The sequence below is a fragment of the Sciurus carolinensis genome, chromosome 11 (assembly GCF_902686445.1).
Source record: "Sciurus carolinensis chromosome 11, mSciCar1.2, whole genome shotgun sequence".
Classification (NCBI taxonomy): domain Eukaryota; kingdom Metazoa; phylum Chordata; class Mammalia; order Rodentia; family Sciuridae; genus Sciurus; species Sciurus carolinensis.
In genome coordinates this window covers 94,706,616-94,732,857 of record NC_062223.1, presented here as the reverse complement: position 1 = coordinate 94,732,857, position 26,242 = coordinate 94,706,616, and the positions used below count along the sequence as shown (strand labels likewise).

General features: G+C 33.3%; 1 protein-coding gene across 3 annotated transcripts in view; it reads right to left on the bottom strand.

Annotated features, from left to right (window-relative positions):
- Positions 1 to 385: 385 nt before the first annotated feature.
- The window catches only part of Deup1 (deuterosome assembly protein 1), a 96,458-nt gene continuing 70,601 nt past the window's right edge, over positions 386 to 26,242 (bottom strand). For all 3 annotated transcript variants that reach the window (XM_047517066.1, XM_047517068.1, XM_047517067.1), the window contains 5 exons: positions 24,583 to 24,780; positions 22,878 to 22,964; positions 12,021 to 12,217; positions 7,267 to 7,381; positions 386 to 1,396 (listed from right to left, as the gene is read on the bottom strand). In XM_047517066.1, coding sequence (XP_047373022.1) covers positions 1,220 to 1,396; positions 7,267 to 7,381; positions 12,021 to 12,217; positions 22,878 to 22,964; positions 24,583 to 24,780 — 774 coding nt within the window. In that variant the 3' untranslated portion in view covers positions 386 to 1,219. The remainder of the gene's footprint in view (positions 1,397 to 7,266; positions 7,382 to 12,020; positions 12,218 to 22,877; positions 22,965 to 24,582; positions 24,781 to 26,242) is intronic.

Genomic DNA, 26,242 nt, shown 5'->3' with positions numbered 1-26,242 from the left:
CTGGTGCCTTGACCTTGAACTTTACAGCCTCTAGAGCAGTGAGAAATAAATATTTGTTGTTTAAGCCACACAGTCTGTGGTGTTTTTGTTAAAGCAACCTGAAGTAAGGAGTCTTTTTGCAAACACTAGGAGCTACACAAATAGCATGGTCATGTCACCTAAAGTGAATAATGCTCTGCATTTTTAACATGAAAAGGACATTTGTTATCTATGGACATTTCAACTTCTCTTTCAGTATATTGAGATTGTTTCTTTGAAAAGAAAGAAAACCATAAAAGCTATAGGACTTATCTTGAATTTTCTTTCTCTATATAGTACGATAAAGATAAGCTAGAACAGATAATATATATCCAATTTTTTAAATAAAAAATAGAATATTGGATTATCTTTCTTATATATTTTATTGTTCACTACCATGCTATTGCTGCATATTAAATAATTTAACAAGGTTAATGAGTTTGGTATGGGAGGAGCTTATTATTATCTAGTACAAACTTGGCATTTATGTTTAAAGTCCATTGAATTTTGTATTTATTAATTAAAAACAGGTGATTACAAAGAAGAATGTAGAAATAGTATTGATTTATTTTTGCTTTTTCTTATTCACGTTTGTGAAGTAATTAGTACTAACAGGAAAGCATTGATCTCTGACATATATTTTAAGTGTGTACACTGCATATTCTGTGTCCTTTATAGTATTAAACCAGACATTACAAAAGTAAGCCATGTCTTTTTTTTTTCCTAAAAGAAATCTTAGGATGTTACATAGTTCAAAATATTTAAATATTCTTCATTTAAAAAAAATCCTTGAGTATACACCTTGTACAACTGAGCTGTACTTGATTCACTGATAGTTGCAATATAACACTTCCTTTCCTCTCATTCTATGTTGTTACAGAGGAAATGGGTTTTTAGTATACATGATTCAAGTGGGAAAAATTGAATTTTTAATTCCAAACTATTCCTTAGACTAGAAAAAATTCTCTTTTGGAGTAGTCATGTTTATTTTATAGCAATTCTATAGCAGAACAATTTAGTATGTTAATGCAGAAATACAAACAGTTTTATCAAACAAAATGCTATTTTCTAGCTGCCTTACAGAAATTATTTACTCAAGAAAATAGAACAAAATTTCTCAGCTTCAATACTCAACTTTGTAAATATTTTGCCAGAGCTTTTTTTCTTGGGGTAGGGGAGCAAATAAAAAAAGTTTAAAAGCTCATATATGTCTATTTTGTTTTAGTTTGGTGTATTTATTAAGAGTAAATTCTGTATGTCTTTGCAGTTCATCAATATGTGTATTTAGAAGTTTTTCAAGTTCTTTTGCTCGCTTCTCTTCTTCCAGAAGGAAATGCTGTGCAGCCAAAGAAGCAGGGAAGGAGATATCTGGGGGAGACTGAAGAGAGAAAGAAAGAAAAGTGAGACGAGGAACATAGAGCCTTTTAAAATCTTCATATTTCCAGGCATGCTTCATTCCTGACATGTTGTCAAACATTGCAGCTGGTAATGAACTAAGTCATGTTGAGCTAAACTCCTACCAGTGTAACATCACCACTCATGAATCCTCAAGGAACTAGGACACACATCGCAGTACCATTACCTTAAGAGCTCTAGAAATGAATGTTGTTGTATCCAGCTGCAAATGCAGGGGCAATGTAATCACCAGGGAACCGCCTAAAACTTGCTGTACTTATTTACAAAACCAGTGATTCCCATCTGAAAATAGGTAACTCCAAAACCATGAAGATTATATAGCTGAACTGGATAAAGGTTTATGTAGAAAAATAAAAAGGATTGGCTTCACACAGGAACCAACTGATACTTGGAGTTAGCTAGTTGGGGAGGGCTGGCTGCCTGGCACATCTCAGCAGTCAGAGTGGTTCCGTGTTAAGGAGGGCCATGGTGCTGGAATGTATCTTATCTGTCCTATGACAGGTGAGATGCTCCAATTCCATGCATCTTATAAATGTAGAAATGCTATTTAGTTGTTTGTGACTTGTTTAGTGCTTATTTACAAAAAGAAAAAAATGTATTTATGGAATAAAGGACAATATTAGATACTTTTATAATCCTTTATTATTAAAAAATAAAAAGTTAATTTTTTTTAAAAGTTGGAGAAATTTGAACTTTAATTTTCCAGTTTTGTGGTCCCTTCACTGTTCTTAGTTGTTATTTTATTAGGAAGAATGAGACTTTATGAAGTGTTTGAAAAGTCAACAATCTGTATGGAGTTGAACCTTGTCATAAGGGGACTTAGTTTACCAATCTGGTCCCTGCCCAGATGGGATCTTTGCAGGTGTTAGTGGAGTACTGAAAAGTTATCCAAGTCGTTGTCACAATTATAGCTGCTGTGTCAAGTACATTATCTTTACTAGAGCAGCACATTATAGCCTTGGGTGCGAGGCTGCTGTTGATCTGGCAAATGCATTCTTTCTAATATCAAATTTAAAAGAGGATCAGAAGCAATTAGCATTTGCATGGAATAGACAACAGTATACATCATAGCCTTTGCCCAAACTATGTTAATGATGTTGTCACAGTAAATTCTGAAGGGGCCTGGACCATCTGGACATTCCAAAGACTAACACACAGAACACCTTATATTAACACTAACATCATATTAATAAGACCTAATAAGAAGTGGCAAGTTTGTCAAAGACATGTGTACTCCAGATGGTGAAAGACAAATCCCATACAAAATTCAGGGCCATCACATTGTTTTTAGGTGTCTAGCAGTATGGGGCATGTCAGGACATTTAAGCAAAGTACAAGTGAATCCACCATGAAAATGCTCTGCTTTTGGGTGAAATAATCTGACCCATTTATTTAGTGACACAGAAAACTGATTCTGGTTTTTTGAGCATGCTTAGAACAAGAAAGGGCTCGTCAGTAGTTTCAGGATAAGGTATGGCAATCCTGCTACTTGCAACTTGTCAGTTCCCATTCTAGAAAAAAATCTGTGGTAGAGAAAAATGCCATATGGAGTCTGGCAAGTTTCAGTGGAAAAGTTGCTTCTGCCATGCTATTAAGTTGTGGCTGAGATATAGAACTAGCAAGTGGACAGGATAACTTGATCCATACTTTGTCCTTGGGCCACCCCGTTGATAATTTTTTATGGGTCCAACGGCAAGGTTTCTCTTTCATCAAGAGTTACCTAACTTCTGTTGCTGTTCAGCATCTGATCTGCTCACAGTAGAAAATGTAGATGAGCTCCCGAGAGGCAGCACCAACCAGCCTCTTGGTGGCAACTTGATCACATAAAGCTGTGATCAAGCAATGTTTTATGGAAACATTGGAAAAGGTAATGTTTTATCCTTACCAGAATTGACATACATTCTATGAGTTTGCCTTTCCTACCTGCAGGGTCTTTGCCAGCACCACTAACTGAGTGAGGGGTCACAGACTGAAGGTCCTGCTTTGTGGTAACGGAACCCACTGTACAGAAGACTGATGATGTCCAAATCCTAAACTCACTGGTTATTAGAATAATGGAGTAGTTAGTAGCTTATCACCTTTTTCTCTATTGCTGGGCTGGATAAATGCTTGCTTTAAGTTGTTAAAGATCAAAGTTTTTATTGGCACAGAAATTACAAAGTTCCCTTAGAGATTCCCATAATAAGGAAGTTTGTTTAGTTTACTTTATTAGTATGAAAGTCTTGTTTGTTTTAAAAGTTGTCTTTTTATGTTTTTATGAACACCAAATGAGCATTTTGAGGTTTTAGAGATCTTAATGACTTAAAACTTTCTCTTTCTACTACAATTGGTTAACTCTTACTTCCAGCCTCTACCAGTACAAGGTGACAGATTCCAGAAAAGTAGAAAAGTACTCGTGGGATATATCCTATTCAGTTTAAACATTTTCTGTTGTATATTTATTTATTTGTAATTTGTATTCTATATTAGTATATCATGGAGAGTGCTAAAAATTACACAATATACTTTGAATACAAGGGAAGGTGATTACTAAAAGTACTATTTCAGTTTTAGAAAGGAGAAACTCTATTCATCATTATGTTCATATATTAAATCAAAAAATATAATAATTTCAGCACAGAATTGGAAAATATAAAAAAGAATCAAATGAAAATTTAAAAATTTAAAATATTAAAACTTAAATTGAGAACCTTCCCTCCCACTTGCTTTATGAGGTCTGCATAATCTGACACCCAAACCTAGGACATCAAAGGAAAATTACAGGTCAATTTGTCTTGTGAACACCAAATAAAAATTCTAAACCAAATGTTAACAGACCAAATTTAGTGACTGAGTTAGGTTTATTCCAAGAATGCAAAGCTAGGTTAATCTAAAATCAAGATAAAATATTATATTATCCAAGCAAAGGAGAAAATCTATGGTCATTTTAATGGAGATAGAAAAGACATTTGATAAAACCTTGTATCTAGTCATGAAAAAATTTGCAATACAGGAATAAAAGATAATTTCCCAATCTTTTAAAAGGAATCTACCAAATATCTACAAGAAATGTCATACACAATGGTGAAATGTTGAGAGTTTTTCTCTTGTAACAAGGCATAGGCGAAGGATGTTGTTAATACCATTTCCCAATATTACTGGAGGTACAAGTCAGCACAATAAGGGAAGGAAAAATAAAAATGTATAAAACTGACATTATTTTGAGTGAGTACAGAAAATCTGAAAGAATCTATAGGACTGGAATAAGTGGCTAGGGTTAATTGAACATTTCAAAGGAAAAAGAGGCTGAGACTCTCCTATATCATATGCAAAAATTAATACCAGTTACATTATATATCTAAATTTGAAACACAAAGTTTCTAGAAGATAATAACACTTTCATAACCTTATGACAGTTTTAAATAGGAATTTTCAGAAAATTGAAAATAGAATATCAAATATATTAACTACAAAGGATAAGATTCATAAATTTGAGTATACTAAAATTAGGAACTTCTCATCAAAAGAGAATTAAGAGGCATGTAAGAGTAGAAGAAGGTATTTGCAATATACATGACCAACGAAGGACTTCTATCCAGAATATATAAAGAATTCCTACTAATCAATAAGAATAAAGGCAATCAACAGAAAATTGGGCAAGTGCATTTAACAGATATGCCACAAAGGAGTATCTAAAAATGACCAGTAAACATGTAACAAAATGCTCAACCTCATTTGTTAGTAGAGAAGTATGAATTAAAACCACAATATGATATTAACTATACACTGACCTTAATGGCTAAAATTAAAAAAGACTAACAACTACAAGTGTTTGAAAGAACATAGAATAAGGAAAGCTCTCATACACTACTTTCTGGGGTATCCATTGGTTCAAATAGTAAAGTCTGTAAATATCTCCTAAAGCTGACCATAGCGATATCATATGAAATAGAAATATGTATACATGTGCACCAAAAGATATGTTTTAGCAGCATTATTTGTAATAACCCCCAACTAGAAATAAATGCCCATCAAATTAATGCAGAATTATAGCATCATTGTATATTTGTATACAATGGTATTCTATAGAAAAATCTGTAAACTATAGCTACATATAACAATGTGGATAATGATGAATCTCAGAAATGATGTTGAGCAAAATAAGCCAGACATAAGAATACATCTGGGTGCAGTGGCACATTCTTGTAATTTCAATGGCTCAGGAGGCTGAGGCAGGAGGATTGCAGGTTTGAAGCCAGCCTCAGCAACTTAGTGAGGCTGTAAGCAACCTAGTGAGACTGTCTCAAAATAAAAAATAAAAAAGGCAAATGTGCTAAGGATATGAACAGACACTTCACAGAAGAAGATCTAAAAGCAATCAACAAACATATGAAAAAAGTGTTCACCATCTTTAGTAATAAGAGAAATGCAAATCAAAACTACCCTAAGATTCCATCTCACCCCAATTAGAATGGCGATTATCAAGAATACAAGCAACGATAGGTGTTGGAGAGGATGTGGGGAAAAAGGTACACTCATACATTGCTGATGGGACTGCAAATTAGTGTAGCCACTCTAGAAAGCAGTGTGGAGATTCCTTAGAAAACTTGGAATGGACCCACCATTTGACCCAGCTATCCCACTCCTCAGGCTATACCCAAAGGACTTAAAATCAGCATACTACAGAGATACAGCCACATCAATGTTCATAGCTACTCAATTCACAATAGCCGGACTGTGGAACCAACCTAGATGTCCTTCAATTGATGAATGGATAAAGAAACTGGTATATATATATACAATAGAATATTATTCAGCTATAAGGAATAATAAAATTATGGCATTTGCAGGCAAATGGATGAAACTGGAGAATATCATGCTAAGTGAGATAAGCCAATCTCAAAAATCCAAAAGACAAATGATCTCACTGATAAGTGGATGATGACATGTAATTGGGGGTGGGAGGGGGCACGAATGGAGGAAGGAGGGACTGTATAGAGGGAAAAGAGGGGTGGGAGGAGTGGGGGGGAAGGAAAAAATAACAGAATGAATCAAACATCATTACCCTATGTAAATGTATGATTATGCAAATGGTATGCTGTTACTCCATGTACAAACAGAAACAACATGTATCCCATTTGTTTACAATTAAAATAAATAAAAAAAAAGAAGTAAAGGTTTGCCTTCTCCACCCCCCCAAAAAATAAATAAAAATAAAAAATAAAAAAGGCTGGGAATGTGGCTCAGTGATTGCTCTTAGGTTCAATTCCTAGTATAAAAAAAATACATATAGCATACAGAATGATACACTTTCTATAAAATTTACAAATGGGCAAAACTGATGATGTTAAAGGTTAGGATAGTGGTTATCTTGGAAGCAAGAGGAACGGACTGGAAAGGAAAGGGACACAGTGGGGCTTCTGATGCTGACAATACTCTGTGTATATACAGTAGTTATATCAATGTTTCCTTGCATGATTCAAGTTTCCTATTTAGGATTTGTATATGTATTTGCAAGTGTGTCAGAGTCAGTAAAAATATGCTTTTAAAAAGGCACAAAAGATCTTGGAATATCCAGGGTGATTCCCAAACACTTGCTTTTAAAAGAGCATCACCAGTAATTCTGACCTGTACTAGAGGTTAATAACCATCACCTGAAATACTCAATGAAATATTATGGGTCTCTTTTCCTTCCATAGATATGTATGGCCAAATGACTCACAGACCCATCTTGGAGTCTATTCAAGAAGTGACTTTTTTTTAAACTACTACATACATCAGCATATTGGTATCAGTGTAAAAGTCATTATCCCTTAAAGGAAAAAAAAAAAAATCCAGCAAGCAGAAACTCACCAGCGGGAATACTTCATCATCACTAACCAGAGGACTTGCCATTTCTTTGGTTCGAAATGTCAGAGGTGGCACAGGAGGCGAGGCACTTCTATTTGGTTCATGATCTTGGCTAAGTCTAAAAGAGAAGGAATAGTTGTCCTTATTGCTACAAAGGGTACATGTTTGTTTATGTTGTGAAGGATTTTAATGTTCTGATGTCCAGCTAGGGGAAAACATAACAAAATATTTAGTCTTGTTAGCTGGGTATTTCTTTGAAAATGTTTTCTATGAATAATTTCTACTGCACTGAATAGGGTTAGGGATGGGAATCAGTGGTAGAGATCTTGTCTAAAAAAGACTTAGAAGTACTAATAATGATGCAGAAAACCAAAAAATTCCTAAAGACATTCTGCAATCTTTGTTGCCTATATTGCTCGTCTTTCTGTGTTCTGCTTTTGTATTTCTTGGTCATTTAAATAACTGAAGCTTTCTGAGAGAAATCTTGAACACCACTGCCATGGACATTTCTAAACAGACACTCTTTTTTTATTCTCTATTATACTTGACCTTGCTGGTTTTCTTAATAGAACTCTATATATTTTACTGCTAAAACAAGTCTCTGTGTAACAATAACTCTAATTTCAATAGGGTTTAATAATCTATAACACGTTTTCAATTTACATATCTCCTAAGTTCCTCCATTTACTAGTTTTGTGTTTCTGAGGAAATGACTTTATCTTGCTGTGACTTTAATTTTCTCACTTACAAGTAAGGGTTGCTATGAGAATTAAATGATGAATACATGTAAAATACCTAGACCACAATGCCTGGCACATATAAAATACAAAGCAAAGATTGAATGCTTTTATTTTAAACTCATTTGATCTTCAAAATAATCCTAATAGGGTGAACAGTATCCACAGAAGAGGAAACAAAAATTTAGAAACTATATCCTTTATCTAATAGTTTATTTTAAAATCAGATTAAATTGCTAGGAAGTGATGATTTGGGATTTTTGACTCAACTCCATGTTCACCTGACATTAAACTCCACAATTTAATAAAAAGCATAGTATGAAATGTGTGGCTTATGCCAAAATACAGGGTAGAAGATGAGACTGAAAAATACTAGTGAGATTTTAAATTTTGGTCTGCTAACCAGATAAAGGAATAAGAAAACAAAGTAACAGATCAGTTTACCCTGAAATTTTATTTAAAAAGTCCCAACAATATATGTTATTTAGGATTAAATTGCTATCTTTCATGATAATGGGGTTTAAATTTAATAATCAAAGACCATGAAAACATAAAAATCTATCCAATTTAAAATTATTTATTTTTACTAACATCCAAGTTTCCCATAGGTATTAACCATTTTCATAGCCTTCATATTTTAATTTGACATGGTTAAAAAATCCACATTATATTTCTCTTTTCTTATCCAAAGACCAATCTATCTAGACTTGTTTCTTATTATGCAAACATTTCAAAGCTATGCATACAAATAGCAATAAAAGTTAAGTGAGGCATCTGTAAATTAGTACATAAAAACAAACACAACATGTTTCCCATTTTTACTTATCTTGAAATAAATCTTTTCCCCCCATTCTCCAAAACCATAATTACCATGGAAACAGAACAGCAAATTAACTGAAATAACATGGTTTATGATGTGCACAATAAGATGAAACATCTCACAATTCAAACAGAATGATAACAGTTGCATAGTACATCTGCATTTAATTTTTGCCTGAACCTTTTAATTTGAGTAAAACTACCATCTATACTTCAGAGCACAGTGGAAAAAACAAGATAATCATAGAAATGATTCAAGAAATACATATATATATATCTGTATTCTCAATTACACAGAGATTTCAGGCAAAGTATTATTTGTTCTAAAGTATCTAAATAATTATCTCAATTATCCATTTTGCTATGGATGTATAGATACAGTTTTATGATGTTAATTACTAAAATTTATGTGGGAACATTCTTTTTATAGTAAGATCAATAAAATGTAAGATCGAAAGGAAAGACTACATTATGAAGTAAAGTGCTTCTGTTTTAAATCAACTTTATATCTGACAAGCTCTTCTTCTAGAATATAGCTATTCAAATACTTCATAAAACCACCCTGCATAAAATGCTACATATATCAATTTAAAAGCTATCTTAAAAATTATTTCAGATGGCTTTTAATGTCCCCTCACAAGCTGATCTGTTCAATTAACTTTTCCATGGATCCTATTCCAAGGCCCCTGTACAACTCTGATAGGACCAGTTGTGCTGGGGAGCAGAACTCTTATCTATTGGAGTGTTGAGTCAGCTTTGCAAGTTTTAGTCCTCTATGTGTACTGACAACCCTCCCTCCAGTGCTTTCCCTCTAGGATAGGGGATCGACTCCTCAGCATAAAACAAGACCCCATCACAAACTATGCAAGTGTTTTCCAGCCTCACCTAAAACTCCACACAGGCTCCTGATTCTGTGAACTGCTCATTGTTTCCTGGCCTAGAACCATTCAGCTGTCTTGCTTCTTTTTGAGTAACACCATGGTATATAATTTTCTCAACTTAGTTTTGGCTTCTAGGTGACTATTCACTCCTTGACAGGGAAGCTTGAAAGTGGTTATGACAAATCTGCTGACTTTGTGACTTTTTAGTATTTGAAACGTTTAATTTATTAGCTAGGATTGAAGTCATTTTAATGATTAATGTTTGTGATTATTAAAATCTTTCCTGTACATGATACAACTTTTAAAACCATAAATTCAGTTTTAAGTACATATCTCATATAGAGACAAGCTCCATTTATTATAAAATTGATTTATCATTAAAATTAGTTATATATTAATAGTTCTGGATACCACTATGTCAAATTTGCTTATAAGTAATTGAAACTTTAAAACTTTTAACTGTTAAGGATAATACTCAGAACATCCTAACCAAATTCAACTACGTCTCATAATTTTTTAAAAAAGTGCTGAGTAACTATCATATTGGAAAGTAAATGCTTTGGAATATCCTAAGGTGCTTTAAATTTTAAGTGAGTGAACATTAAAAACATCACTTTGAAGAGGAGTGAAAAACACAAAAGTTGGGTTAAGTGTGAATAAAAGATTACTTAATGTACAAATCTTCAGTTAAAAGCAAGAATTTCCCTACACTAGATTTAAAATTTTTGTGGCATGTTATCTTCATAAACCTTTGTCTAAAATGTTTTTCCTTCCTAAAATAGTTCAATAAGAACCTACTGTATTAGTTATTGATATGTAACAGTGACTTGTATATTTTCTGATTATATGTTATTGACTATCTGACTTCACGAAGCTGTGTTTCGAGGGAAAGAAATATTTCATTTTTCACTTGCTAAAATTAATAGAGAGGTTTCTGCTTTACAGTTCTCCACTGGTGAGTTCACAGTGTCCTTGCATCTCAACAACTCTTCCCCATAGTGGGTTCTACATGTAATAATTTATTCAGAACATTTGAAATGCTGTTTCTTTTAAAAACCAGGTCACTGGAGAACACTGAAATCAGATGAGGCATTAAAACAAATTTAATGAAACTTTCAACAAATGAAACTAGCAGGACACAAGACTTTGCAGCAGGAACAGTCGTCCAAACTGCTTATTAAGATAATCTCCTGCTGAGCATTTTACCTCTTATGTTGCTTTCTCTGTCCCCTACTGTCTTGTTTTTGTTAGGCACTTTTAACACATTCTGTACTGTCTGACAAAGAGAAAAAAAGGGGCACTTGAAACAAGAAAAATACTTTTTACAAATAATAAAAGTCACAGTAACTGTCTTTTTTTCTAAATTATAACACCTGGCACCCTCATCTAAGGCTTTCAAAGTTATTTCCACAAGAAAGTATAGGCAGCAGCGTGCTGCACACAATGGGTGATCAGTACAGTGACTGATGATTACACAGGAAGACCCTTTATGGTATATTTAGGGGCCTTGTCTACCTTACCTGGGAGTTATTGTTTGACCTACAGAGAACTGAAAGTCAGGAAGCACTTTGTAAAGCATTTATTTAATATTAGAAAATATATTCTTCTACCCAAATCAAGATGAGGGTCCTTTGAATGGGTTTTCAGATATGCTGGACAACATACATGAGCATGTTCACCAGAGAAATGGCTGGGGCCATCCTTTCTCTACTGCTTTTATAATGCTGCTGCCACCTTGCTGCCACAACACCCCACCACTGATGCTTTTTTGGGGTAGTGGTCAATTGTCATCACCTGAATAGGGGTTATTAATTTGGCACTTTTGAACGGTTGCTATTTCATGTAGCAGATGAGTGTCTGTCCTTCTAATGCATACATATAGGGCTGGCATGGTGAAAGGAGAGAACTGTGCTATACCCGTGAGAATCTTGAACAGACACATTTTTTAAATGTCCTGTTAACTTTTGGATTTATCTCCTGTAGATATGCTTAGTTAACAAGATGAGCCAAGCACACCTGTCCCCCACAGGAGTATATTTGAGGAAATATCAGATCCAGCTATTAGTCTATTCACCAAAACATACATTTTAGGTCCTATGAGTTACTAGAGAAGCATTACTATTATTATAAATATAATTTTTTAGTAATAATATCAGTAATAATGGCTAAACAACTACTCTTTATCTTAGTCCCAAGACCAAGAAGCAATAATGGCTAAATAACTTAAGAGAAAGAACATAAAGTTATAAAATAAATTAGTTGAAGATAATGTCAATAAATGTTTTTAAACTTATGTCCTTATATAATGGAGCTGGCATACCTATCTTCATTTTTTTCCATTTTTATTTGGTTTTGATAGGAGTATCTTCCTGTTTCTTCATAGGAATTTTGATTAGACCATGCTGATTTTCCATTGACATGAAGTTTTGCAAGATCACTTCGGAGCCTTTCATTCTCATATTCCAGTTTGTTAATGGATGTATGCCTTGAATATTCCCTGTTAGTGAAGTCCATACTCTAGAGAATGAAATAAACTATCATTGAATAAATTGGTCCTTATAAATGATGCATATTTTCTGTGTGTTTGGACACATGGGCTTTATGGTCCTTTCATTTGAGCCAAGTAATGTGGTGTTATTTTGCTCACTTCCTAAATGCTTCTCCTCCCTCTCCTCACAAGAAGCAGATACTCAGTGACAAGAGCTACTGAACACATTCCCAAGAAAAGCATGACACACAGTACCGTCTGTGCTCTAATACAGAAAAGGTTTATCATTCTCTAGAACAAATTGGCCACAGTTAAAGCTTATGAGTTTATAGGTATACCTCCTACTGTTGATTAATAATGGAAACAACATATGTTTCAACTTTAAAGGAATATTTTTTCTGATTAAAATAATTCACATCCTTATAGAATATATGGGATGATATTAAGAAATAAATATTCCATACTATCACCACTCAGTGATAACTGCTAATATTCATCTTTATAGTCTTTTTTCTATCAATAGGAAATACATATACTCAACAAAAATGTCATTAATTATAATGTATGGATACTTATAAAATTATAATAATCATTATGAAATTAAAATATACAAAGAGCAATAAAGTTTTGGAGACTGTTTTTTCCCCTTGAAAATTATATATACTTCAAAAATAAGATTTTTAATGACTGCATCAAAGAGGTATAAATGAATTCATTTAACCATTCCTGATACTGAAGTTTTAGTTTGCCTTCAAAATTATAAATTTGATTTCCTCATGCACAAATCTTGATATGTCTTTAGACAGATTCCAAAGAGTGGGGATCATTAGGATAAATTATATGAATGTTTCTGAGGAACTTGATTAAGAAGTGTCATTTTCCCCCTATAAGTTGGAGAAATTCGAAGTATAATTTCACACCAATTAAGGGGTCTATTTTATCACACTAACAATAATTTAGTATTATTAACTTTTAAAATGTGCTACCTTGATACATGAAATAGTAACTTTATTCATGAAGTTGGGTATATTTTCACATTTTTTTTCTGGCAATATTTACTCCATCTTTATTCAGTTGCCTATTTGTGTTCTTTGCTCATTTTTCCATTAGGGTGTTTGTGTTTTCTATTTTGAAACAATTTTCTAACATTAGGGATAGTAATCCATTGTTTTTTCAGTTGTTTCAAAGTATGTTTTCCATGTGATTTTTATTGTATATGTTTTATCTAGAAAGTTTTTTTTAAAGTGAAATCTCTTAGTCTTTTTCTTTTGTGACTTCTTCACTTTTAAATTTCAATTTTCTTTTTATCATATAAGCTATTAAATATTCAATTGCACTCTCTTCTATTTGTTTTATAATTTTATTCTTTTAATTCTTTGACTTATTCGTAATTATTTTTGGTATGAAATTAAAAATAATAAATTATTCCAATTATTCAATCATCCATTTAATCATCAGTGGATTATACTAAATCCATATAGAGTGGGGTTTGATTCAGGATCATTTTATCCTGCTGATCCTACAGATGTGATTGTGCCAGCATCACACAGTTTTGAGCAATGTAGAATCATAATAAAATTTTACTATCTAGTACGGGATGCTCAATTTTAATGCATCCTCAAAATAGAAAGTGAATATGTTTAAATCACAAAATGAGAGTTTTACAGTAAAAATAGAGATTTCTGAGTCTTTTAAATTAAATGTTACATGAAATTTCCTAGGGAGGGTCTAAATTTTACTTCTCGCAAAGTTTTAAAAGGTAGTTTATATTCTCAAAATGAAAACTCATAAAAATGCTTCATATGATTCTATGTTGTCCTCCTTATCCTATGATTTGCAATGTCCATGAGTTGCACAGCGGCTGATTAAATAATTGTTTTCTGATTTCAGAGGGTAATATTCTAGCACAAAAAGCATAACTTAAGAAAGCATCTTTTTGACATTCCCAATGTCTGAGGTTCAAAGTCCATAAGCCTATAATGATTATAGCTTAGATCTTTCTTTTTGAAGTTCCTAAATACAAAGTTTTGAGTGCCATTCCTATGGGCTGCCACCCTGTAAAAATCATTTTAAATTTTCTAAAGTTTTTGACTAACTGCACATTGAAAATTATCCACATAGTCTCTTATTAATACCAAGGCTGATAATTTAGTGTAGAAATGTATACATATTATGTATTAAATATGTTTGCCAGTTTTTTAAAAATTTTTATTCAAAGGGCCAAGTCTACTTACTATACTTTCTTTTACTGCCTAATGCATTATGGAACTTTAGTAAATATGTAAGAAGACCTCATTATTGAATGGAAGAAAATGCTCCAGGAGAGCAAACTGTAAAACGTTTTCACTACTAGTACATTATAGTTATACATAACACTGGAGTTCATTTTGACATACTCATACATGCCTGGATAATAATTTGCTCTACTTCAGTCCCCAGTACTTCCCTTTTCCCTCTCCTCCTCGCTTCCCCTGTTCCCTTTCCTCTTCTCCATTGGTCTTCCTTCTATTTATTTGTAGTTTTTGAAAAAATTGGTGATATATATATATACACACATATATAGATATGTATAACATATCTATATATATCTATAAAAGTGAAATTCACTGTGGTATATTCACATAGCATAATTTAGTCGATTTCATTCCACTGTTCTTCCCTTTTCTTTTCTGTTCCTCCTCCCTCTTCTTATATCCCCTCCTCTACTCCACTGATCTCCCTTTTATTTCACAAAACAATCCTGGGTGGGTTACATGCTTCTTAATCTTGAAACAAGGTGATTCTTGAAAAAAGAGCCCTTGGAGGTATTTCCATTAGGCCTTTGCCTTTAGAATTTCTCAGTATTTACTCTTCTGAACACCATGTAGAAGAACCATCATCTATAATCTTTTGCTTTAAAGGAAGATTGCTCATTCTAAAATTAGAGTAGATTTGCAATAAACAAAGAAGCAGAATCTTATAAAATTTTGCCCTCCAACAGGAAAAAATTAATAAAGGCAAATCTGGGTGAAGTTAGACCAGAAACTTATCTTTGGATGAGATTCAAAATATGACTCCAGATATCTGTCACAAGATACATAATTTTAATGGTTTGTTGCTCAATTGAAATTATATTCAAGATTTTTCTAAAAAATTATATTTTATCTATGACTATTTCAAGTTCAGTGTTGGCTTACAGCAATTAAGAATAATAGTAATGATTTTTAAAAACCCTTCAATTTTCTAAATATACCATAATTAAATAAGTGTTATGAAAATGATCTAAAAGAATTACACAGGTAATATATTTATGTTTTATATTTAAGAGCATATGCCATTGTTCTTGACAATAGCCTTTTTGAGTTCTCTTGTGTTTTTCTTAAACACTCTTTTAGTTATTTCATAACTATATCCCCATGAGGTGGTTATCATTTGAAAATTCACATTAATTAAACTACATCTGTATTTCTCTTTCTCCCCTCCACCCCCCGCCCATCCCACTCCCCACCCCTGCTTTTGTGGAAGTACTGGGGATCTAACCCAGGACTTCATGCATGCAAGACAAGTGAGACCAGTATTCTTCCACTGAGTCCCACAGGGCTACCTATGTGTTTCTGATGGGTTCTTTTATTTAGACCTAGATTCTTGTTTCTTTCAAAATTTTAGAGTTCCATAGTTTTAATTCATTTTTTTGTTTTTAAAATGGTAAAATCACCTGGTTACTTACTTGGAAAGGTTAGAATGAGGCCAGCTGAATTACTGAAATGCCTGAATTTTAGCATTATGCATGAGGTGTTTTTCTTTTTAGTTATGTATATTATAGTTTGGAAGTGAGGTGTACTCCAAAAGCTCATGTGTGAGATAACAAGAAAGTTCAAAGGAGAAATGATTGGGTTATGAGAGCCTTAACCCAAACAGTGAATTAATCCCCCGATGGGATTAATAGAATGGTGACTGAAGGTGGGTGGGGTGGGACTTTGGGGCATATATTTTGTATCTGTGGAGTGGTGTCTCTCTCTCTGCTTTCTGATCATCATGTGGGCTGCTTACTTCCACCACACTCTTCCACCATGATGCCGTGCCTCACCTTGAGCCCCTGCTGCCTATGAACTGAGACCCCTGAAACCGTGAGCCTCTAAATAAACTTTCCTCCTCTCCAGTTGTTCTGGTCAGACCTTTTAGTCACAGCAGCAAAATAGGTGACTAAAACAATATTCAATAATAATAATAACAAATATTTCTATAGAAAGAAAGATTTTAGTTATACTTTATGGTTAGCATGTTAGTTTATAGTATGTGAATGTATATTTAATCATTGGGAGGGTGCTAATTTTTATGCCACTACTTTATTTAGCTAACTTTATGGATATTGAAAACCAAATTAGTTTTCTTAAAAATTGCCATAAATTCTGAGGTATAATTAATTCAGTAAAAATTGTTACAGTTCTCTTAAATCAAAATAAAATTAATAAGTACATAAGTGATAGTACCAAGTCAATATAGAATCAAAGAAAACTGTCATGATAAACTTGATTATTTGTTAGATACCCAGGAGAAGAATAAAAGAAAACCCCTGTTTTTTCTATGCAGTCAGATTTCAACACAAACTCAATGAAAACATCTCTTGCCAAGCCAGGAGCCTCTTGCTAGTTCTCAGATACTCTTCTAAGTATCTCACAGAGATCCAGGAGGACTTAGACATCAGGTGATTGTCCCAGCAGAAAATTCCCTGCATGAAAACAGGAACTGCGTTGCCTGGTCCATACACTGGTGGCAACTGAGTGAAGACCACCTGCTCCTTCCATCGAATGGGTCCCTTTGATAAACTGTCTCCCCATAAGTGAAAATGAGCAGGGAGCTTCACAGTTAGTAATGCAGAAAGATTCTCAAAGCTATAGCTATTTAAATATGACTAATTAGAAGATTAATAATTTCATTGTCTAGAAAGGAAAAGGAAATTATTGTTTTAATGTTATCCAAATATCACAAGTGTTAGAAGGCTTAAAAATAATGATGTAAATATTTTGTTTCTTATTGCCTGAGGTGAAATTTTAGTACCAATTGTTTAAACCTGTGTTTGTTTATCCTTTCCAATTATTTCAGAAATAATTACCTTATTATGGGATTTTTCCCCCACTCACGGAATTTTAACACAAAACAGATATGAGAGATTTTTTATCATTTTTAAGAAACTAGCAAAAGTACAACAAAATAAAACAAACCAGGAAAAAGAAATTGATTGATAAAAGTAAAAAATAAATGAAGTGGGTAAAAAAAAAATAGATCCAAAAGCCAATGCTCTTAAATAATAATAAAATAAACAAAACTCTTATGAGTCAGAATTAAAACAAAAAAAGAAATAAATGTTCAACTTTAACATTAGGAATAAGAAAGGGAATATAAAAAGAATATAAAAATGATGAAAAGATTATAGGTTATTACTAATTCATAACAAGGAAAGAAATTGAAATGGGTAAAGAATTCCTAGAAAAATACGAATTACCAAAATGAACTAAGAAGTAGTGAAATGTGAATATGCCAAGTACCCTAAAAGAAAAGATAAATGAAATTTACCAGATCTGGATGGTTTCACAGCTAAATTCTTTTTAACCTTTAAGGGACTGATAATTTCCATATTGTTTAAACTACTCCAGACTACTTATAAAACTAGAGAGCTCCCAATTTATATTATAAAGCCAGCTTTGAAAAAGAGATAACTATATACAAATCCCATATATACACACAGATCTTAGTTTCTAAACAAAATATTAACACGGAGAATTCAGGAGTATATTGAAATTCCTAAAATATGGCTCTTATGGGTTGAATTTGTACTTCTAGAAAAGATATCCCTAGTCCCTCATAACATGACTTTATTTGTGGCATAGTGGCTTTACAAAGGTAACAGAGTTAAAATGAGGTCATAATGTGGGCCTTAATCCAACGTGACTACTGCTATAAAAAAGGAAAATTTGAACACATAAGCAGACACACATGGAGAGAAGACAAAACATGAAGAAACACAGAAAGTGGATGCTCTTGTGAAGATAGAGATACAGAAAGAACACTATGCCAGGAAAGGATTGAAAGTGACACATCTGCAAGCCAAGGAACACCAAAGGTTGCTGGCAAACCATCAGAAACTAGGAAGAGGCAAGGAAGAATTCTCCCATACGGATTTCAGATGGAGCACAGCCATGATGACTCTTTAATTTTGGACTTCAAGCCTCCAGAATTCTGAAAAATTAAATTTCTGTTGTTTTAAAGTCACTCTGTTCATGGTACTTTGTTATGGCAATCCTATCAAACTAATACAATAACTAAAGATTTACTCTAGAAATTCTAATTTGGGTCAATGTCAGGAAATCTATTAACCAGTCTATTACACATCAACAAAACCCACACTACATTATCCATGCTGATAAAAACTGGCAGCAATTCTTAATAAAAACTCTAAGTAAAGCAGGAATTGAATGATTTAAATATCAAATCAGGAACAAATATTACACTAAGCAAAAATGTAAATTTAAAATCAGAAACAAGAAAATTTGCCAACACACACTATTATTACTTAATACTTTCTTGCAGGTTTTAGCAAAATAATATGAACAAAAAAACTGTTATGAACAGTGGGAAAAAAGTGATACAGCTATTTTTGTTGATAAGATTATATATCTTAAAAACATAAACACCTCTAGTAAAAATCCTACTAGAATTAATAAAATAATTTGGATTTTTTTCTATATTGGAATACGTTCCTAGATATGGCAAAAGGAAAAATTTCCATTTACAATAGTAACAAGAATTTTTAAATACCTGGGAATAAATTTAAAAAGAAAGGCACAGAACCAGTACAAAGAAAAATTGTAAAATAGTTTAAAAATATAAAATATGAAGAAACAGATGGAAAAACTTACTATAATAAAAATAATAAAAATTCCAGCTGGGCACAATGGTACATGCCTGTAATCCCAGAAATCCAGAAGGCTGAGGCAAGAGGATCTCAAGAATGAGACCAGTCACAGCAATTTAGACCCTAAGCAACTTAGCAACACTGTATCTCAAAATAAAAGATAACAAATAAAGGACTAGAAATAGGCTTCAGTGGTCAGTCACCCTGGGTTCAATCCCCATGCCCCTGCCAAAAAAGATTAAATAAATAAAAATTAAAATGCCAGATCTTTTTTTTTGGTGGTGCTGGGGATCAAACCCAGCGCCTTGTGCTTGCAAGGCAAGCACTCTACCAACTGAACTATCTCCCCAGCCCAAAATGCCAGATTTTTAAAAATTAATATATGAATTTAATTCAATTCTAAATGTAATACAAAAGGAAGGTATGAGGAGAAACTGGATATTCTGAACTTAATGTTCATATAAAAATTTAAATTTTGCTCCTATTTTATATTAATTCAAAATTATAACTCAAATAGATTGAAGAATTGGATAAAAAATACAAAAATCTTTGAAAAAACCTCTAAAGGTTATGTATTCATGCAGAAGTTGGGAAAACCCTGTTGTTCAAGGAAAGAAATTCCAAAGCTATAAAGCAAGAAATATACATTTTGGACAAATAAAAGTTTAAAACTTCATGATGGCAAAAACATATCATAAGCAAACTTATAATCAATAATTAGAAAATTGTTGTTATAAATTGGAAATAAAAAGACAAATAACCCAAAAGAAAAATGAGGAAAGACTATATCTATTTCATATTAATACAAATTGCCAATAAATGAACAAAATTATGCTTATCTGTACTCAGAGAAATGAAAATTAAAGTCTATTGAGAAATTATAACCATCATACTGACCATGTTAGTCAGCTTTGCATCCGTGACTAAAATACCTGACAACAACTTCTTAGGGGAGGGAAAGTTTATTTTAGATAACTTTTGGAGACTTAGTCAATAGTTGGCCTACTCCATTGCTCTAGGCCCAATATAAGGCCATCATTGGTGGAAATGTGTGGTGGAGAGAAGCTTCTCACCTCATGGCAGGCAAGAAGCAGGAAGAGAAAGGGGAAAGGGCCACAGGGAAGATGAACACTTGCAGAGTATAATCCCAGTGACCTACCTAGGGTAGCCACACCCTACCTGCCTACAGTTACCACCCAGTTATTCCATTCAAAGTAGGATGTATTGATTAGATCACAACTCTCATAATCTAATCATTTCACTTCTCAATATTTCTGCATTAACACAAGCTTTGAGGGACACTTCATTTCCAAACCATAACACTGACAAAAACTAAAAAGAATAATAGTAGCTATTGCTGGCAAGGATGAAAGAGACAAAGGTGGAAATATGATTTGATAACAGCTATTACTATTAAAACATAACCTGTGAATCATCAATTCCACTTCTAGGAAGCCATTCCAAAACTATTTGTATACATACACACATACATGTGTGTTTAATAATATTATTCATTTAGACAAACCTGAAAAGAGTTAAAATAATTATGAAAAATGTTTAATAAATTTTGATACATTCATATCATGGAATATAATCAAATATAAATAATGAAAAAGACTTGAAGCAGTTGATTTGGAAGAATTTCAAGGGATATACATTTTTATTAGTAAATAGTAATTATATAGAATAGTGGGTCTGATTGTGGCATATTCACACATGCCTATAACATACTTTGATCAATTTCATTCCCTAGTACTTCCCTTGCCCTCCCCTCCTCCACTCTCTGGCTTCCCCTTCTCTACCCTACTGCTGTGTCTTCTATTTTCATGAGATCCTCCCCCCCGCGCCCCCCCCCGCCACACACCTTGTTTTCTTTCTAGCTTCCACATAGAAGAAAAGACATATGACCCTTGATTTTCTGAGTCTAGCTTATTTCATTTAACATGATGCTGTAATATTGGAATAAAAACAAGACACACAGAAGTATGTGATCCTTAAATTTAAAAATGATAAAATCCCTAAATAGGTCTACAACAACACACACACACACACACACACACACACATATTAATGGGTGAGTGGGGTATGATATGAATAGAGGAATGGAGGAAAGGGGAAGGGGCAGAAGCAAGCAAAAAGTAACTGCTGAAATTATTAGTACATAAGTTATGAATGAATTTATAAAAATTATATGTATTATACATGAGTATAACTTTTTTCTAGAAAATATGGAATAACAAAAATATGTTTACTGTCTTGTAAAAATATCTATGTATACAATATCTATGTATACAGTAAACATAAAAAATATGTTTACTGTCTTGTAAAAATATCTATGTATACATAGATATTTTATAAAAATATCTATGTATCATATGTATGTAGGCAGTTTTGAGTAATGCATATATTATATATTTATATCTCTAAAAGAGCACCCAACTCACCTTTCTATATGTGTAAGAGAAAAGTGATAGAATACTACACACTGCTTTGTTAGTACTGGATATCTCTGGAGTTCCAGCTGGTATTTGGAATAGAGGTGTGGGTAATTACCTGCTTCTTTATATATCTTTGTATGTTTTATTTCTTAAAAAAAAAAAATGAACAAAACCAAATGCCTATAGGAACCAGAGTGAAGCAGACTCAGAGGGCTGTGATGACCTAGAAAAAACACCTAAAGACATCCAGATGGAGTTTTAAAAATAATACAAATACTATTTTGTGATTTTAAAAATACACCCATGGAGCCAGGACCTTACTTAACTTTTTATGTATCTAGTGTTTAGAAATGAAACATCTTAGGTGATAAGCAGAGTTTTTCATGTACCAGATAAGGAAACCATATATGTTTTACTTTTTACCCATTTATACTCCAATTACAGGATCTCTAACCATACTAAGAGAAGATGGCAGAATGCTTCTAGATGCATCTATTCCGCTAGAATATGGATTATTATGAGAACAAGTACATAAATTGCAGAAATATAGTACCATGACTTAAGAAGAGACTGTGGAGTATGCCTAATCCAGTTCCTTCACTTTATCACTGAAGAAACTGAGGCCAGGTTAAGCAATCTCATTCTTGACTGAAAATCATTTTAAAACTTCTCTCAGGACAAATATATAATAAACATGGGACACTGGTATTTCGTTAGTACAATGAATTAAAAATTTTCATATAAAAAAATCAACCCCCCCAACTGTTTCCTAAAACAATGAAATTGAGACACAGAACCTGCTTAAGTTGCCTTGTGCAAATCTGTAAATTCATTTATTCATGTCTCTTTTAATTCAACCAACGTATATCAAAGACTTACTCTACATCTGATATTGGGAGGTGCTGGTGATACAAACAGTAGGACATGATCCGATTGCCCTCCAGGGACAAGCTACAAAACAAGTCAGACCAAAACACAAACCAAGTGTTGATGAAATAATTCATTCTAACTCGGGTTTGGGAGTGGCTTCATTGAGGGGAAGGTTGACATTTAAATCAGGCATGTAGGGTATAGAATTTCAAGGCAACAACATGAGCAAAAGCAAGGAAATAGCATGTTTGGCATGTCTGAGAAATGATCAGAATTGAGCCCAATTCAAGAAAAGAAGAAGGGAGAAAACTAGAAATGAAAATGTTCCAGCCTGAAGATAAAAGTGAATTCAACTAAAGTGCAAGACAATTTGCAACTCCAACTCTTGCATGCCTCACACGTGGGAAGTGCTCAATAAATGACGTCTGGGTACATTCTGACCACTATGTAATCTCTTGTTCAATTTATTGAATGAATTCAGTATATTACCATATACTGTCCAGGATCTAAATCTCCCATCATTCCTTTTAGATGTGTGTTTTCTGTTCTGATAGCTTTATATCTCATATCTGAGACCTGAAAAGTGAGTAGATAAAAGGTACATGTAAAGTTCATAATGAAAACTCATAATCCTATTAAAGATAAGCGTCCATACAAATATTTTCTAGTTGTGGTGAAGGGAAACACTTCTCCTTAAGTTTATCAATTGTGTACTCTTACTCACCTCTTGTATCTTTGGCCAGCCCCACTGTAACCTCCTCTTATAAATTAAAACCACATACTTATGATAATGATTCACTTACATTTTCCCTTCCAATCCCCAAATTCCATTTCTTATTGCTATTTTCTATTGTATACAAATTATCACCACAGAAATAGTTTAAAAACACACTTAAAATAACACCATTCATTACATTTCTTTAACACCTGATTAAGTTTTCCAATATATTACACATAACTTTCATATTTAATTTGTTCTCTCTGCCAAGTTTCCTTCTTTGTTTGTGTCTCCTTCATTTAGTCTTCTAATTTTTTTTCTTTCCCTGATGTTTTCTTCTTGAAAATACTTAGATTTGGTATCTGTTCTTTTGTTTATCTAGGGCTCATTTCTATATAAAACACTTGCCTTAAAGACTTACTTTTGTTAAATACCAGAAATATGCTTATTGACAGCATCCAGAAAATACTTAAGAAGATAAAACTGAAAACAAGAATCATTTATAATTCAACTACTCAGATCATTATAACCAGCTTTACATATTCTTTTTCCACACAGGGACCACTGATGCTATTATCCTGTTGGTGCTGTTTTCCTGTGTCTTGTATATGTTAATTACAGCTTAAAGCTTATAACTGGACAAAGGCTGAGTCTCTTCTGTTTTTATAATACACAGAATTTAATAGTAACACTATTTGTGAAGTGATTTTTGTATGCCTAGAAAGTTACTTAAATTTTTTTCAATAAATGTTTTGTGTTCTGCAAATATGTAGATTTGGAGTAGACAGGCAGATACATTTTGTGTTCTCAATAGCAGGCTATCAATTTGATTATGAATAAGAGATTGAGGGACTTTAAAAAGTAAATAGAAAGGAAGGAGGAAAGGTAGGCAGGCTGGCTGAGAGGGAGGTAGAAAGAAAATAGAAGTTGCTTGTGACATTTCAGCAGTGAGGTACTATTGCTGTTTTTCCTCAAGCACTAGACTATGTATTGAGTGAATGTTCAGTAAATACGAACTGATTTTCATGTTAGAGCATCCATTTTTAAAGCCATGAAGGAATTCTTATACATGAAATGATGGGTGGGAAATGTCCCAGAAAAACTGGAATAGAGTTTTGTTTTTTAAATAAAAATGTTAGTGAATATGACATACAGAAAACAACTGAGAAGGAAAAATTCGATCAGCACGTATGTAGTAGGTGCTCAAAATATGGTTACAAGATAATGGTAGGATGAGATTTAGTGACATTACCTTGCACTGTTGCTCACTTCCCTAATTCTTTTTTGAGGAAACTTTATGATATCTCACAAAGGTTTTCGTGACCCTACAAAGCATGTTGTACAAGCATTTCTGTGATGCCAAGTCCCAGAAACAATACTAAGCAATGCAATGCTTTTATTAGTCAATGAGGAAGGCCTTCATGAGCACCAAACAAGAATGTGCCCTGGCCAAGAGCTTTCTTCTTGCCTGCATACCTGTTGCTTTGCTAACATTTTTTCTTTTATTTCTAACTCCATCTTTAGCTGTCTTTCCAGATGGGCAGCTTTCTTCATGACAGTTGCTATAGTGATCTCCTTCTGATGAAGCTCCTCTGTTAAGTCAGAGATTTCATTCCTCATTCTTTCCTGCTCAGAGTTGTGGAACTCTTCCTCTGTATAGAGCTGGCTTCTTATCTGCAGCAGATAGTACCAGAAAACATGAGTGAATCCATTTATTTGTAGAGCAGCTCAAAGCTTTTATTGGCTATGTTCAGTTCTCCTATCCTAAAATTTGAAGAGGACCCACTGTACCTTCCTTTTCTGATCTATGCTAAATTTAAAAAAGGTACTTCGGGCTGGGGTTTTAACTCAGTGGTAGAACGCTTCCCTAGCATGTGTGAGGCACTGGGTTTGATTCTCAGCACCACATATAAATAAATGTCAATCGATAACTAAAAAAATTTTTTCAAACCCAAATAAAACAGGTACTTATATGATTCATTTATTTTTTTCTTTCCAATTTCAAAATTTCATTTCTCATTTCTATTCCTATTATATACAAATCATCATCTATTACTGACTTGACTTTGGAAGGAATACAAAGTATTGTCAAACACTTTTTAATGGAGAAAAAAGTTGGCTTAAAGATTTTAAATGACTTGCTTAAAATCATAAAACTAGTAGCTTTAGTCTTTAAATGTGGTGTTTTTTTAAACAAAATTATGCTGTACTGTTGTCACAAACTGCTGTGATGTTCAGAACCAATTTATGATACATTTTAAGCTTAATGTGTCTATGAAAATGCATTATCTCCTCCCAGTGAACTCCCTTATATCCTTAATCTTGGCTATCTTTCCATGGTAGGACCCTTTTGATCAGCTGGAACTTCTCTGCTTTGTTGTTCCAAATCCAGGCAGGCAGCAAATTCTGTCCATTCTTTTTCAACCTCTCTTAAATCTTGCCTCTGGCTCTCCATTCCTACTGCTAATATCTTGACCCAGCCTCCTAGCATATTTCTAGAAACCACTCATGGTTTCTAATTCTTGAAATTCAGAGGTAAAATACATAATCACCAATCTCCACCCACCCCACAAAATCATCGTATATGGGGGAAATAGAAAAATAAAGGGGTAATTCTAGCACAGTGCACTAATCAATATTAGCAGTATGTAGTTGATAGTGCTTAACCCAGACTGGGGATGAATTCAAAATAGGGTTCCCAGAGGAGAGGGCATCAGACCTAGTACTGATGAATGTATGGAAACCAGTCAGAAGAGAGAGATGAAGAAGGAGTCCCAGAAAACATGTAGTAAAATGGGGGGTGGGGGGGTGGAGGGGTGGGGAGGTGGGGCTGTGAGTGAGCAATGCATAATCAGTGGACTAAAAGGAGTTGGAGTAGCTAGACCAAGTACCTTATGAGGAATAAGGCTGGAGGGGGTAAGTAGATTCCACTCACAAAGAGATTTGCATGAATTTACCCCAAGGCATTTACTTTTAAAAGTTTTTTTTTTCATTTCATCTTGAAACTTTTTAGTCTATAACCTCTAAAAAAATAGGAACTCTGTGTCTCCGCTCTCTCTCTTAACATAGCTAGAAAACATAATAATGTCTAAAAATTTAAATAATTCCTCCATATCATCAAATATCCATGAAGAAT